Source organism: Trichosurus vulpecula, chromosome 8, assembly GCF_011100635.1.
Source record: "Trichosurus vulpecula isolate mTriVul1 chromosome 8, mTriVul1.pri, whole genome shotgun sequence".
NCBI classification, from domain to species: domain Eukaryota; kingdom Metazoa; phylum Chordata; class Mammalia; order Diprotodontia; family Phalangeridae; genus Trichosurus; species Trichosurus vulpecula.
Window position 1 is genome coordinate 99,225,145 of NC_050580.1, and position 16,918 is coordinate 99,242,062.

Consider the following 16,918-nt stretch of genomic DNA (forward strand, 5'->3'; position numbering starts at 1 on the left):
TGTTGTCTTTTGTCATGCACTATTACTAAGCTAAAAAGGGCACTATTTCAGCACAATTTTGGTGCAGCTTCTATTATCCCAATCAGTTAAACTTATTATCCAATAAAAAAAGGGTGGGGGGAGAAAGGGACTATTTCCGGAAGACGTGTGCAATTTTTTTCATCTTTATGTATGTTAAAATGGTGGAGGCTTAAATTTATAGTTATATTTTACAAAAATAAAAATTCTGATAAAAATCTTCTAAGGCTTAGTAGAATTTCTTATGAATATCAATGAAGAATACACAGAGCAATTAACATCGTGGGGTCTGGTTTGATGATGTCTTTTACAGAGTTCATTATTAAGCATGCAAAACCATCATCATGGTTAATGGACCATTTAAAAATTGTTAGGGCCCAGAAGTACATCATCAAGAAAAAAGACAACATTCTGAGGAATTAACTCTACACAGAGAAAAATACAGCAGAGGTTATATGCTAAATCATCAGTCCTCACACTTTTTTGTCTCAGAACCACTTTTACATTCTAAAATGTGATTTATCTATTGACATTTACCTTAGAAATTAAAACTTTTAAATATTTATGAATTCATTTTAAAATAACAATAATAAGCCCATTTTACATGTTAATATAAAAAGTTTTATGAAAATAACTTTTCCAAAAAGAAATTTATATGAGGCTTAATAGAAGATATCTGGATTCTCAAATCTGTTTTTGTATTCAATCAATCTATTACAATCTGTCGTTTTGGTTGAGGTATGTATCGGAAGAAAATTTGGACTCAGAAATATAGTTGGAAAAGGGAGTATTTTCATAGACAAAAAAAAAATCTTAGTAATTTTATGAAAAGAGTTCTGACTTCTTGGACACACCAGGGATCCCCAGGATTTACAGGCTATATTTTGAGAACCACTGTACTAAATAATAACAATAGCAATAATGATAGCTAGCATTTATATAGCATTTTTAAATTTGCAAAGTCCTTTTCAAATATTATCTCATTTAATCCTTACAATAATCCTGGGAGGTAGGTTTTATTACTATCCCCATTTTACAGAGGAGGAAACTAAGACAAAGTTTGGGACTTTCCCAGGGTCACAAAGCTAGTAAGCCTCTGAAGCCATATTTGAATTCATGTCTTCATGATTCCAGGACCAGCACACACTAATCCACTGAGCCATCTAGCTGCCATACATAAATAAACCATATGTAAAAGTATGCTAGAGTTCATTCAGCTCTTCAGTTTGAAGCAACAACTCAGTTTATGCCAGCACACTTCACTAGTAAAGTTAGATAGGGTTAGGAAAGGAGCTCTGGTAATTTCTACACTGAATAACCCAAGTATTTTTTGTTATTAATTGGACAAAACTATAATGTGTTGGGAATGGGTATAGCTGTACCTAAGAATGAAAAAGGAAAGAAGGATATAGATAAGCAGTGCACAACAGACTTATAAGAAACATAAAGAGAAACAACTGCCATAAGAGACAAATTTTGCAATTTTTAACATGTAAGATTCAACAAGATATATACCTATGGGTTTAAAAACAAAGACATCTAGAGCTTGTAATACTAACTTGCTTAACAGAGAAGACAAATAGATGGAAATCACTCTGGCCTCCCCCTCTATTTCTGTCAACAATATCTATCACCATTTTTTCTAGTCATCTAGATTTGAAACCTTAGAATAATCAATGACTCCTCCATTCTTCCTCTGTGAAATTTAGACTGATTATTAATTGAATCTCAATCACTGAAACTAATAGTTATAGATCAGATTTGGATTTAATTGTGAATCCCTCACCAGCAGAATTTGTAAGAGTTCAAGTTCACTAGTTTTATGAGCTACAACATGGTCCTGTCTCAAGAAGGAAGATAAATGGAAGATGAGTGAACCTAGCCAGGAGATGTTTTGCCTGGCACTGAGTCTCTCTGGTGTTAGGTAGCATCTAGCATGAGACTTTCCAGAGGAGGTTGTTCAATTCTGTTTTTCCTCTGTTGCTACAGGTTCCAGAGATTCCCTACTGCAAATCAGCATGAGTTAGTAAAATGTGAGCCCACCCTCCACATGTAGTGTAAACCAATCACAGTCTTAATTTTCACCACTGGACCTTATGTAAGGGACTGTATAAAAAACTGCCCTGTCAGATGAGTTTTTGGCTGCTGATTAAGGAAATGTCAACAGAAGACTTGCAAGTAGAGTTACAGTATCTGATTGGTTACTTTGTAGCCACTACTATTATCACCAAAAAGCTGGTACTAAATAGGAATGTATTTCTTTTAAAATTCAAGTAAATTAAAGTTAATTGTGTCTCTGAAAATGAATATTTTTTGCAACTTGAGACAACTTCATAATTAAGTCAGGATTCAGAATCATCATCATAAAGTCTTAGCTCAATTTTAATTACATCTTTGCTTTTGGCCCTGCAATAAAGTCAGCAAAAGCAATCCATAAATGTTTTAAAGTGAAATTCCCACTGCCCCATACACATTCCACGCTCCCTCCTACCAAAAAGTAATTCAAACGTTAGTCTGTGTCTTTTTGTTTTGTTGTAATACTCCCTCTTGTACTATAAAATGCCAGACTTCAAAATCAATAGTTATGCTGACAGTGAATGCCACCATCATAGCATAATGTCTGATCTTCAATTGTAGTAATAGGTATTAGGAAAATGGTTGAAATATTAGCATGTTAAATCACCATAAAAATCACTGTGATGTCATTCACAAATCAATTTTTATTTTTTTCTCTCCCAAGAATGCTCTTCATACTAGACAGTACAAGATAAAAAAAGATTAATAGCAGTATGCTGTTACCATTGACATTAGATATAACCCAATCCTAAAGACACTTAAATTTTGTCAAAGACAAGACTTAATCAATCAGCAAACATTTATTAAGCACCATAGTACTGTGCAAATCAACTAAGGCAAAGTAAATAACTAAATTAAGCACAACAAACCTTACAACTTCCTGCAACTTTAAAAAATTCAATATGTAAGATGTTCTCCCTTTGTTGCAATCATTCATTTTACATAATTTGGCACTTGGTTCATAAGATCTTGACACATATGCTTTAATTCTTCATCATGAAATCTAACTTTTATCATATTGGATATTAAACTTTTGATAAAGTCCATTTTTCCTAATCAACCTTTGAATATAGCCTGTACATTTTCAATCGGGTTTAAATCAGGTAAGTTCCCAGGCTACTGAAACATGTTCCTTTCTATCTTTAACCTTTTGTTACATGATGCAACACTGTGTTGCAGTCTATCAGTCTAAGCATTTATTAAGCACTTATTATGTCCCAGGAATTGTGCTAAGCACTGGGGATACCAAAAAAAGGTAAAAGACAGTCCCTGCTCTCAAGGAACTCACAGTCTAATAGGAGAGAAAACATGCAATCTATGTATGAACAAGCTATACAAAGGATGAACCAGAAATAATCAATAATGAGAAGGTAGCAGCATTAAGGTAGACAAAGATTTCTTGAAGAAGCTAGGATTTTAGCTAGGACTTGAAAGAAGCCAGAGAGATGGAGAGGGAGAGAATTCCAGGCAGGGAATCAGCCTGTAAAAATGCCCTGAGATGGGTAACGGAGTGTGTGGAGGCCAGTGTCACTGGATCATGGAACACTTGGGGGTAAGGTGTAAGAAGACTGGGGAGGTAAGAGAAGATGAGGTTATGAAGGGCTTTGAACATCAACAGATAATTTAATATTTCCTTCTGAAGGTGACTGGGAGCCACTACAGATTACTTAAGGGGGATAGGTGGAGGTGGGGGGTTGATATGGTCAAATATGGTCTTTAGTAAGATTAATTTGACAGATGAGGGTGGACTGGAGTGGGAAGAGACTTGAGGCAGAGAAGCCAACCAAAAGGCTACTGCAATAATCCAGGTGTGATGAGGGAAATCCTGTAGTTTTGAAACAATTCTTCTTTGATTACCAACACATTTACCAGAGTTCATTCTCTCTTTAGGTACAAGTCTCCCAAGGGCCCCCATTTTGGGGGGTAGATGTTTTAGAGTCTGATGGAGCTATCTAGATCTTATAGGTTTACCTGGATTGCTCCTAACAATGGTTTTGGCATAGTCCTGAACAAAACAGTGAGTGTCATCAGTAAAAATCACCTTTTTCCAATCTTCAGTACTGCAGCCTTTGCATTATCTTGCCCATTAAAAACTTTTTTTTTAAATCACAGCAATAGTTGGCAGCTAGTTTTTTTTTAACTGGTCTTCTCATTGTTCTTCCAGTTGCAGGAACTCCGTCCTGCAAAAGAGAGGAATCAGTAGCAACCTTCCTCGTTGCCAGGTCCCACTGAATCTCTGCTTGTTTTCTGAGGAAACTGAGACATAAGAAAGGTTCTATGATATACCCAAGGTCACAAAATATGAACTCAGATCTTTCTGACTCCAAGTCCCACAATCTCTTCACCATGCCAACAAAGATACCTATCAACTGTGGAATAGCTAAACAAATTATGGTACATAAATGAAACGGAATACACATGTGCGGTAACAAATGATGAGCATGATGGATACACAGCAAGTAAAGACTTACATGAACTAACGCCAAAGCAAAGTAAGCAGAGCCAGGAAAACAATACGCAAAAAGACTGCCACAATGTAAATGGAAAGACCCAACAACAGCCACGAAACAACTGGAACTGAATGTTGCAAAATTATAAAGTACAAGCTTAGCTCCAAAGAAATATTAGGAGATTACCTTCCTGCCTCCCCCTGGGCAGAGGTCGGAGTCCATGGGTGTAAAACACTACATATATTGCCAGACATTTCCAAAGTGGTGATCAGTTTGACAGAATTGTTTCTTTTCTTCCACTTTTTTTTTTAAGTCTTTGTTGCTGGGTGTGGTGGTGTATACTTTTAATCCCAACTGCTAGGAAGGCTGAGGATGGTGGATCCGTTAAGCTCAGAGGTGCGGGGCTTCAGTGTCCTATACTGAACAGGGATCTCCACCCAAAGTAGGAAGCAAGAACAGGGCCACTAGGCTACCTAACAACATTCTGCTGTTTGCTCATTTTCCTAGCCTATTACTTGACCTTTAACTTTTTGTTAAAGTAGGGCTCTGCTTCCAGGATGGAGGGCGCACTGTCCCAAGCTTCAGGGGTTTTGTGCAGCAGTTTTCAGAGATACTTCTAGGGACCTGTAAGTTTTCAGTTCTTCCAAAGTGGTATGATCTAAGGAGAGGTGTTTACTCCTCTCCTGGCCTGTGCTCTGGCCTGTGAGTGACCACAAGCACTCTTTTCTGCCCTGGAACTGTAAGGAGAGCCCCCCTCCACTGTGGCCACAAGCTCTGCTATGGTAGTGCTCCTCCTCACCCTGGGACTGCCACCCAGGACTGCGACCAGGATCCAAGTATAGGTGAAGCAACAGAGTCCTGCCTCAGTGCTAGCAAAAAGACCCCGTAATCTCCTGACCAGTTATTTGACCCCCTTACCGTCTGTGGGCTGAGAGCTCCAAAAGCTGCCGCTGCTGATTCAGTCACTCTCAAGGCCTGCTCCTGGTTTGCTGGGGCTGGGACTGTGCTCACGTGGCCTGCGCTGGACTGTGCTCCACTCTCCCCCAAGTGCGACAGACCCTTCCTGCTGACCTTTCAAATTTTCTTTGGTATCTACGGGCTGAGAGGTCTGGAAACTGCCACAGCTACCAGTGATTCAGTCACCTCAAAATCTGCTCCAAGCTTGATGGGGCCACATCTGTGCTGGTGTGGCCTATGCTGGACTGTGTTCCTCTCTCACCTTGGTCCAATAGACCTTTCCTACCGACCCCCCAAGTTATCTTGGGCTGGAAATCTGCTTTACTCCATCTTTTCGGGGATTCTGCTGCTCCAGAATTTATTTAGACTCATTTTTTAAAGGTATTTCAAGGGGTTTGAGGGAAAACTCAGGTGAGTCCCTGCTTTTATTCTGCCATCTTGTCTCTGCCCGTTACCTAAAAAAATGCAAACCAGCTCAGGTTGAAAATGGAGCATGTGAAAGCTCTTGTGCTGAGATCGGACCCAACGGTGGCCACAGCATTTCCAGCTGGGCAAGACAGGAATACTCAAGTCTCAAAAAAAAATATCATCATAAAACAAATTTTAAAAATAAAAAATCTTTGTCATAAGAAATGGCACTCTAGGAGGGGGAAAAGGAGTAATGTGAGGAGAATCTAGGCAATGTAAAAACAAAGGCTATCAATAAAATACATTTAAAAAAAATTAGATATTTAAGGAAACTTGTATGGTCAGTATAAAACAACATTGTGATGTGGCCAAAAAAGTCAATGCTGTCTTAAATGTACTAATGAAGAATAACTAGAACAAGAGAGATTAAGGTCATGCTATGCTAAACCTGAGTCTAGTCACCAGGGTAGAAAATCCATGAGAACAGAAGCTGTGTCTTCTCTGGATGCTGTATGCTCTGCACAGAGCAGGTGCTAATTAAACTTATTAATTTAAACTGCCTTAGTTAAACCCTATCAGATGTATAGTATTCCTTTCTAGGAACCACATTTTGTGGGGAACACTAACAAGTTTCACATAAGCCTTACTTTGATGCCTCATCATGGTCATGGAGCAACCCTGGGTTCAAGGTTCTACCAAGTTGAAAGACTTCAAGTAAGCTTTGAGAAATAGATTATGCGGTCTAATTAAATAGCAAGGGGTTTATCTCTAATAGGCTGGCCACCAGATGATAAATTCTTTGGTACCATGCATCTGGGGATGCAATCAAAAGTAAAAACAGTCTCTTCTTTTAGAAGCTTACATTCTATATGTATTTTATAGTTACTATTTACATATATTCTATGTTTTTGCACATTAACATATAAATAACTAGGTACTACATAAGAGTATTTGGTAATATGCAGCAGAAAGAAGTTTAGGAAAAAGACTAAAAGCATATAGACACATCTGGGAGTCATCTATATAGAAATGATCATTTAACCAATAGAAATTGATAAGTACACCAACAAAGAGAGGAGAGAGAAAAGAGAGCTCAGAATGGAGCGTTAGGGACATCCACACTTCATGGGCAAAAGAAGGATAATGGTCCAAGTAAGGAGGAGGAGGAGTGATCAAATAGGTAGGAGGAAAATTCAGGAAGAGCAGTGTCACAAGCCAGATGAGAAAATATCCAGAAGGAGGGGGTAGTTGGCAGTGTCAAAATGCAAGGGAGGCTCAGAAGGATGGGGAATGAGATGCAGAAACTCAGCAAGCAAGACTCTGTTGATCACTCCAAAGGGATACATGACCTAGATATAAAAGGTCACACCATAAACAAATTAGAGGAGCATGGATAAAATAAGCTTTTGGATCTATGGAGAGGGGAAGAATTCATAACCAAAGGATGGAGGGAATCACAGGGGATTATGGGACAATTTTGATTACCTAAAATTTTAAGTCTCACACAAACAAATCCAACGCAGCCAAGATTAGAAAGGAAAGTGTTAAAACGGAGGAAAAAAAATCTTTGCACCAAGTTTCTCTGTTAAGTCTTATTTCTAAGATATTCAGGAAACTAACTCAAAATGTCTAAGAATTAAGAGCCATTCCTCAATTGATAAGTGGTCAAAAAATATAAATAGGCAGTTCTCAAGGGAAGAAAACTGTATTTATAGTCAATATTTTTTAAAATGCTCCAAATCATTAACAGAGAAATGCAAATTAAAGCAACTCTGAGGTTCCATCTCATACCCCTCAGATTGGCAAAGCTGACCAAAAAACAAAAACAAAAACCTGACAAATGTTGGAGCGACTTTGGAAAACCAGGACCAGTAATACACTGTTGGTAGAGCTGTGAATTAGTACAGCCATTCTGGAAATCAATTTGTAGCTAGGCTCAAAAAGCTATTAAATTGTGCATACTCTTTGACCTATTATGAGGCCTATACCTTAAAAGGTCAAAGAAAGATGAAAAATGACCCATATGTACAAAAATATTTACAGTAGCACTTTTTGTAGTGGCAAAGTACTGGACATTAAGAAAGAGCCCGTCATTTGAGGATACTATGGTGCTGAAAGAAAAGACAAAGGAGATAGTTAAAGGGAAATTTAGGAATATTTTTATGAACTAATGCAGAGTGCAGTAAGCAAAACGAGAGATCCATTTATACTATACAACATTGCAATACATAATAACTTGGTAACTCTTAAGAATTCTCATCAACACAGTAATAAACTATGATTCCAGAGGACCAAGTATGAAGAATGCTATCCACATCCTGACAGAAAGTTAGGTGATGGAGTAAATGTGCATAATGAGATACACATTTTTTTGACACAGCCAATATGGAAATTTAATTTGATTGACTACGCATATTTGTTACATGGGTTTCTTCCCTCTTTTTTCACCAGTAGGGACGGGAGTAGGAATGGAAGAAAATAAGTGTTTGTTAATTGAAAAAAAAAATTTTAAGGGCTTGTGGACCACTGGCTTTGGAGAAGGAAATGGCAAGCCACTCCAGTATTTTTGCCAAGAAAAATCCAAATGAGGTCATAAAGAGTCAGACACTACTGAACAAAAAAAGGATAACTTGTTGGAAATGTAATAAAGGAAATTCCTCTTCAGATATGTTAGACTAGATGATATCTGAGCTCCTTTCCAACTCTAAGATGCTATAGCTCAAGGCTTCTAAAGGACAAGTATTTTAAAGTAATTGCTATCACACCTACAATCTTTGCCAAATGTATTCCATATCCTACCCCCTCACAGTATTAAGATAAAATTTAAGGGTGAAAATTTCTCAGCTTTCACTCAATATGTGCTTTGGGATTTTGGAATTGTGTGACATGGGAGACACTGGCACAGGACTGCACAGCACGGCGAACTCTCATCAGAAAAGGTGCTGTGCTCTATAGGCAAAGCAGAATTGAAGTAGCTCAACAGAAACGCAAGATGTGCAAATTTAGAGAATCCACCCCAAATGTTCACGTGGACTATTTGTGCCCGACCTGTTGTAGGACATTCTGAGCTTGTATTGGTCCTATCAGCCACAGTCAGACACACTGTAACTTGACTCTAGCATAGTGATGTCATTTTGATCCTCTTCAAGAATGAAGGAGGACAACAACCAACCAACTCTGGGGCTGATTTTGTCTTTCTTTGTAACCCTATAACTAAGAACAGACCTTGGCACATACTAAGAGCTTAGTAAGTGCTTTTTTAAGTGACTGAAATAAATTGAATCATATCTGTCACAACTTTCTGTACAATGGGAGATGGTACTAAAAGTGGAAATAATTTATCTAAGCTAAAATCAAAGCTGTGGGGCAGCTAGGTGGCACAGTGAGTAAGCACTGGCCTTGGAGTCAGGAGGACCTGAGTTTAAATGTGGCCTCAGACACTTGACACACTTACTAGCTGTGTGACCTTGGGCAAGTCGCTTAACCCCAATTGCCCTGCCTCCCCCCCAACTCCAAAAAATAAAAGCTGCATTTTATCTATTGTTGTCTTTTAAGTCTTTATAGTGTAACTATCATGATAGTATGATAAAAAACAAAGACTTTTAACTGGTGAAAATAAATCCATCAAGATTTTCTAATTCATTTAAACAGATTTTCACCTTGATTATTTTCCTAAATTATTTATCCTAAGATTCATAAAGATCCAAAAATTAAGATTCTGCTTCAGTCTTTTTTTTCTTTTGGCAAAGCAAATGATGTTAAGTGACTTGCCCAGGGTCACACACATAGTAAGTGTTATGTCTTGAGGCTGCATTTGAACTGAGGTCCTCCTGACTTCAGGGTCAGTGCTCTATCTACTGCGTGACCTAGCTGCCCCCTTCACTCTTTTCAAGTGCCACCCTAGCAATGCTATCATGTGATTGATGATTTTAGTAAACTGTTTTAATAAATACAATTATATTTGAAATAGGTGCATAATCTAGAAGGTAAATTTTGAAGTGGAGGAAATGTGAAAATAACTAACTAGTCTAGGCTAGTTTGTTTAAAATGAAAACAAAATTTTCCACTTCAATGAAGTTTTTCCTACCATATCTAAATATTTTTTAAAAGTATAAAGTATAATTTTTTTAAAGTATAAAATCACATTTTTAAAAACTGTTTGAAAAGTGTGTTTTTGTCACCAATTTTTTAATTTTTCTGAGTAGTACACATTTGCTTTATTTCTTATGTTAACGTCATTTGGCATTGAACTTATAGGGTTTTTTTTTTTATAGCTTTAATTGCTATAGTATACATACACGCATTTTGTCAAGTCACAGACATACATTGCAAAGCCTAACAAATGCCACTAAACAAAACAGGAAATAAAAAGCATTCAAGATTTTCCCTCTTCAATCAATTCTATTGAGTTCTCTAAATAAACAATAATGTTCTCAATGGGAGCATATCTGTAAAAGAAAGTAGTTCTTGCTACAGAGTGACATCTAATTAAAAACATAAACTTTATTTTTAAAAAACTGGATATAGGTAAGAAAAAGGGGAACATGGTGCTTTAAAGGTCCACTTGTACAAACAAGTGGCTAGTTTTTATTTCTTTTCATTCTATTTTATTTCCTGCTTTTAAGCAAAAAAGGTAACATATATCCTATGCAACAAAACAGTTAAGCAAGATTCTAAAATAAGTTATAAATTAATCTACATTCTATCTTAAATGAAACTACTTTAAACAACTTTCTCTCTTACCAACCTAGGAAAACCACTATAAAAAAAACCAATTATATTAAAATGCTGCTTATATCTATTACCCAGAACTCCTGTGGCAGCACTGTCCAAAGTTCCTCCATGACCAATTTTTAATGCCTGTTTCTTCCTCTTGTTTCCATCTTGAGGAGGCATACCAGCTTCTATTAAAGAAAAATGAATGAAAAGAGTAATCACCCACTATATCTTCAAATACAGCCAGAAAGCCCCCAAATTAATGCAAACAAGTTATTTAAAAAGCATACACTTACAATTAACTTATCATAACAAGAATATAATTAATGCTACTAACAAAAGATTATGACAAATACAATTGAAAGTCTACCAAATTAAAATGAGTTATATTCCAAAAACTCATTTGTAAAATCAGTTGGTTGAACATAGGAACACATTTTTTTCCAAAGAATCAACGTTGTAAAGAGTTGTTTGGTCTCCAGATTACTCTACAAGTCTTTTTAACATAATGTACAACTACAGGCACATCTCAAGTTGAACTTTATTGTTCTCTGAAATAACATGGTTAACGTATCCCAACATAAGATCACAAAAGACTGTTATAATAGCATTGGGGCAACAGCCAATTTATGACTGCCCCTATTACATGAATTTGCCTAATGTATTACCAATTAATAATGATAAGCTGAGTTTGCCAAATTTGTCAAGTTCTGCTAGAACTAGCTAAATTTGGAGTTCTGAGAGTAAGGAGGGGGACATCATACCCCAAAGGGAAAAGCAAGAGTTTTTTGCCAGTCCTAGGAGAAAAATCTAAGTTTGTATTCAATAGCCTCCAACTAGGTATCTTTCTCTACAAACTCCCAAGTGCCGAGTACATTCATGAAGACCTCTACCTATTTCTCCTCTAAGCCCAAAGTATTCCAGACACCCAAAGTATCTGCCTTCCTTCTCTAAGTAATCAATAAATTAATCTCAGTACAAAGGACTCAGCTACACATTTGAAGAAAAATGTGACAGGTCTAATTCACATTCACATGGCCTTCCTAACTACATGTTTTCCTAAATGTGTGTCTTCAGACATGTTGGCTGCACCAGTAACACATATGATCTTAAGGACAAGTACTGTTTTTTGCCTTTGTATCCCCAATGCTTAGCACAGTGCCTGACACACAGGAGCTTAATTAATGATAAATGACTGTTCAACCATTCTCCAACTGACAGCATCTATTGTGTTTCTAGTTCTTTCCTCTCACAAAAAGTCCCACTATAAATATTTTGGCACATATGGGATCCTTCTGATTTTGGCCTCCAAAAGGTATAAATCCAGGAGTGGGATGTCTAGATTAAAAGTATATGAACAGTTTAGTGATTTTTCTTAATTCCAAAATGTTTCTAGACTATTTGGCCCAAGTCCCAACTCCACCAACAGCATATTAGTGTGGTAGGTGTTTTGTAGTTTTGTAGAAACATTGACTATTTCTCTCTTTTATTGTCTTCATCAAAATTTGATGCACATGAGTGAAAGGTCCCATATACACCAGAACACTTACAACACTTTTTACAGTAGCCAAAAACTGGAAACAAAGTAGGCACTTATCAATTGAAGAATGATAAACAATTTGGGGTATATAAACGTAATAGAACATTACTGCCCCATAATAAATTATTACAGAGACACAAAGGAAGGAACACTTATATGAACTGACACAAAATGAAATAAGCAAAACCAGGGATACCATATATACAATAACTATGACAACATAAAAGGAAGGCACAATAACAAAATAAATGAAACAGATGCTGTACAATTATAATGACGTAAACTTTTAATCCCAGAGATGAAAACACACATCCCTTCCTCCTTCTTTGCAATGGAAGGGGCAATGGCTATGGAACACTCTATTTAACTTCAAATGTGGTTGTGTTAGTTTTGCTTGCTGCACTGTTTTTTTCTCATTTTCATTTTTAATAAAGGAAGGTTGACTAGATGGCTTCTGAGGTTCCTTCCTGCTCTAGATCAATAATCTTATGAACTGGATGGGTACCTAGGAGGAGGAATATATTGGGAAATGTAGATGATCTAAAACCAATAGATATCAATAAGAATTGTTTTTAAAAAGACGCAAGAGCATTGGTGGGAGAATTCTTCAGTTTTTTTCAGTTTTGTGTTTTTGGGGCTTTTCTTTGCGGGGGGAAGGCAGGGCATTTGGGGTTAAGTAACTTGCCCAAGGTCACACAGTTATTAAGTGTGTCAAGTATCTGAAGCCACATTTGAACTCAGGTCCTCCTGACTCCAGGGCCAGTGTTCTCCTCACTGCGCCACCTAGCTGCCCCTGGTGGGAGAATTCTTAACCAAACATGTCTTAGGAGAGCATTGAAGAGATAACAATTTTAACTTCATAAAATTAAATAAAGCAGAAGGTTGATTATCACGAAGACCTGGGCTCAAGTTCCACTTCTGACACTACTGGCTCAAACCCTGAGGAAGTCATGTCCGACAGGAATTCAGTAGACTGAAAGATCATTGTGAAAAAGGGCTGGTTCAGATAAGACTTCCTAGGGAAGGAGGAAGTGTACTGAAAAGAACTGGGAGTCAGGATACCTAGCTTCTTTCTAGTCCGGTAAACTTTCTCTTTACTGCTTTCAAAATCCTTCGATTGTGTTCTCACTGCCTAAAGAATCAAGTCTGAAGTTCTTGGCCTGGCATTTAAGGACCTCCAGTTGTCCACTAGGGCAACTAGATGGCAAAGTAGATACCACTTAGAACGGTCTGAAAAGAGTGCTGGACCTGGAGTCAGGAAGACTCATCTTCCTGAGTTCAAATATGTCCTCAGACACTCTCATCTGTAAAATGAGCTAGAGATGGACATGGCAAATCACTCCAGTATCTCTGCCAAGAAAACCCCGTATGTAGTCAACAAGAGTGGCCACACCTGAAACACTCAACAGCAACAGCCAACAGCAGCAGCACCAACAATAGCTGACCATTACCTGTCTCCAATCAACCTTTCCTGGATGGCCTCTTTCCCTAAGAACTTTAAAGTTTACAAATTGCTTTCCTCACCACATAAGGCAGTTAAGTAGTACAAGTATTATTTACTCTCATTTTTCAGAAGAGAAAGCTGAAGGTCAAGGAAGTCCAGTAATTTGCCTAAAATCACACATACCTAATAAAGGTTGGAGCCTAGCCATCACATTAGATTTTCTAACTCTTTCCACCACCCTCTCAAGTTCAGACTAACCAAAAGTATTCCTAGTTCTGTGCCATTGTTCACATCATTTCCTCCCCCACCCCCCTCTACAATTCTCTATTCCCCTTTCCCATTAATCACTGTAATCATTCATACCCATCCTTTAAGACTCAGCTTAAAAAGACTACCCAAGTTCACACTAGCCGTTCTACTTACCACCTACCTGTCTGACCTAAGTCACTTAATCTTTGTTACTTGGCTTCCTCATCTGTAAAATTAAGAAGTTAGACTAGATGACCTCGGAGATCCTTTTCAGTTCTAGATTTATGATCCTATGAAGTATCACCTCTTCCAAAAAGCCTTCCCTGATCCCTTTAACCTGGACAGAAGTAATCTCTCTCTCTGAATCATTTTTTATACCTCTTATATACTTATCACATTCTATTTTTGTTTTGATCTGGACCTGGTTTCAAATATGTGGGAAACTTCCAGTACTTAAAACTCCCTTCACTGATGGAAACTGACAACTCATCTGTAATTTAACTCATCTGTAAGTTTTAGATCACTGAATGCAACACAAATAGGTTTAGTCATTTGTTTATCATTACATAGTTAACATTTATCAGAGGCCAGCACTGTGCCAGATGCTGAAAGGCATGAAAATGAATAATGTGCTTCTGGTTTTCAAAAAACTTGTCACCTAATAGGGGAACAATGGGGTTCTTTAGGAGATATTGGGTCACACCTCACTAGAAATCTTCAAGCAAAGGCTAGATGTCCCACTTGTCAGGGATACAAGATGGGATTCTTGGTCAGATGTGGGTTGACCTAAATTGACCTCTTAGGTGTTTCAACTCAAAGATCCTGCAATTCGGATTCTGAAACCACATATAAATATGCATGTAAATAAATCTATCACAAAGTAGAGTGCAGAAGTGCATAAAAGGTTCAAATCTAGCTTATAAAAACCTTAAGGACAAGGACTGCCTTATAATTTCTCGAATCTCTCTCTATATTTAGCAAACAGAAATATATTAAGTTAGCATCCACTAATCTTTGGTAAGACTAGAAGACTTCAGAGGCAGACTGTAGAGGGTCTCATATCTGGACAAACATTACCACAAGAGGTTGTACAAAGTGATACAAGAGCCATAAAGCCCTATTAAAGGGGATGGAATCCATGTGGAATACCACTCAGAACTGCCTATGAAGAGTGCTGGGGCCTGGAGTCAGGAAAACCTGGGTTCGAGTCTCACCATACTATCTGTCGGAACCTGGGCAGGTCACAGTAACCTGTCTCAGATTCAAATTCCTTACCTATAAAATACGGATAGTCATAGTGCTTGGCACTCTGAAACTGCATATATTGTGGGGTCCAAATGAGATAAGTTCTTATTAGACCTTAGAGCACTATATGTCAGCTATTACTGTAGGAACAATCTCAAGGAAAGCAATCAGTATCATCTCCCAAAGTGCTTTGTAAACGAACTATACGGGGTTATGGATAATATTGCTATACTGTGCAACAGGTGACCGTGAGTTTAAGCCATCATTGGTATTTATTAAGTTTTTATGGTTTATAAGGCCAGAAAAAAAATGGGTCCTATGAAAAACAATGGCAGATGCACAGACCTATGTACAATATTGTACAACATAGCTCCATAAGTTTGGCCCATTATGGCATTTATCAAATTTCTATAGTGTTTATGAAGCCAGGAAAAGATAAATAAAGTTTTATGAAAAGTACCAGACTAAAAGTCTTCTGTCAGAAAAAATAGTACCTACAATCTGATCTAAGAAATCAAACTTATCGGGAACTAGGTCCATTTCCTTTATGTTTGTTTTTTTCTTTGAGCACGTGGCAACCCTAACTATCAAAGGCCACAGGCTCTACTGGGGTCGATTAGGAAAGTGTGAACGAGGTTGTACGAACTGTATACAGGTTCTCGGGCACTGCCCACATTCTCGAAATGCCTAGGATACGAAGGATTAACCCCGGGAGCAGGGTCCTCGCCCCGCCTGCCGGCCCTAGTTGCCATCTCCATTCATCTCGAGGTCCTCCTCCTCCTTTCACGTGGTGTTTTGTCGGGTTTTTTTTCTTTGTCTCAGTGCCAGGGCCGCCAGGGGGCTGGCCACGAGAGCGGCTCCCCGGGGCGCGCTTCAAGAAAGGGTTAAGTTAGGAAAAGCCCGGTTCCCGCCTCCGCCTTCCCCTCGCGCCGCTGCCGCCGCCTCCGCCTCCGCTGCCGCGCTGCCGCCTCGCGTCGCCCGAGCCCCGGGGGCGCTACCTGCCAGGAGTTTCTCCTTCAGCTGGTTCAGCAGCTCGGCCGAAGTGGGGCCCTTGGGCTTGTACACGGCGAACACGCCGCTCAGGGACAGCAGCTTGGCGGCCGCCGCCGAGCGGCCGGCCCCCGCTGCTCCCGCCGCGGCCGTTGTGGCGGCTGCCGTCTCCGTCAGGACAGCCGAGGCCGCCGCCGCCGCCTTCCCCCCGGCGGACGGCACCGCGGCCTTGGCCGAGACCGCCGCCGACGCGGCCGTCCCCGTGATGGCTGCTTTCACCGCCTCTTCGGCCCTCTCTGTCGCTTTCGCCACTCTCGCTGTTGCTGCCACCGCCTCGCAGGCGGCCATCATGCTCCAACCGAAACCTTTTCCTCCTTAAGTCAGAAGCGCAGGCTGATGACGCGACTCGGAGAGCGACACGCCCACCGCCAACTGAATTACCGGGGCTTCGACCAAATTGTAGTCCTTCACCTTCCCGGGGGGGACCGCGGGCGCGGAGGTTGCTGGAAGTTGTAGTGCGTATGCTCGAGGCCTCGCTGCTCGCCTCCCGGTGAGGAGGGGGTGGGGGTGGCGCAGCTCGGGGCGGACGCCGGCGTGTGCTGGCAACTGCAGCTCTGGTCCGAGCACCTGGCTCCATTTGGCGAGAAAGTCCACAAAGCAGCCCGCGGGAAAAGCTCTCCCTCACCTTTTCCCTTAAGATGCCCTGTTTTTCACCTCGTAAACATGCTTCACAAGTCAGCGCATTCATTATTCCTGCAGATTCTTGTAGACGCCTAAGGCTGTAACACAACCGCAATGATAAACAAATAATGGTAATATAATAAC

The 16,918-nt window shown here is 39.3% G+C and overlaps 1 protein-coding gene across 2 annotated transcripts in view; it reads right to left on the minus strand.

The window, feature by feature from the left end:
• The window catches only part of TRUB1 (TruB pseudouridine synthase family member 1), a 44,303-nt gene extending 27,803 nt beyond the window's left edge, over positions 1-16,500 (minus strand). The window contains exons 1-2 of one of the 2 annotated variants that reach the window (XM_036737115.1): positions 16,102-16,500; positions 10,715-10,813 (exon numbers count right to left, since the gene is read on the minus strand). In XM_036737115.1, the coding sequence (XP_036593010.1) occupies positions 10,715-10,813; positions 16,102-16,444 (442 nt within the window). In that variant the 5' untranslated portion in view covers positions 16,445-16,500. The remainder of the gene's footprint in view (positions 1-10,714; positions 10,814-16,101) is intronic. The other variant, XM_036737114.1, reaches the window with a different exon arrangement.
• Between the last annotated feature and the right edge of the window lie 418 nt (positions 16,501-16,918).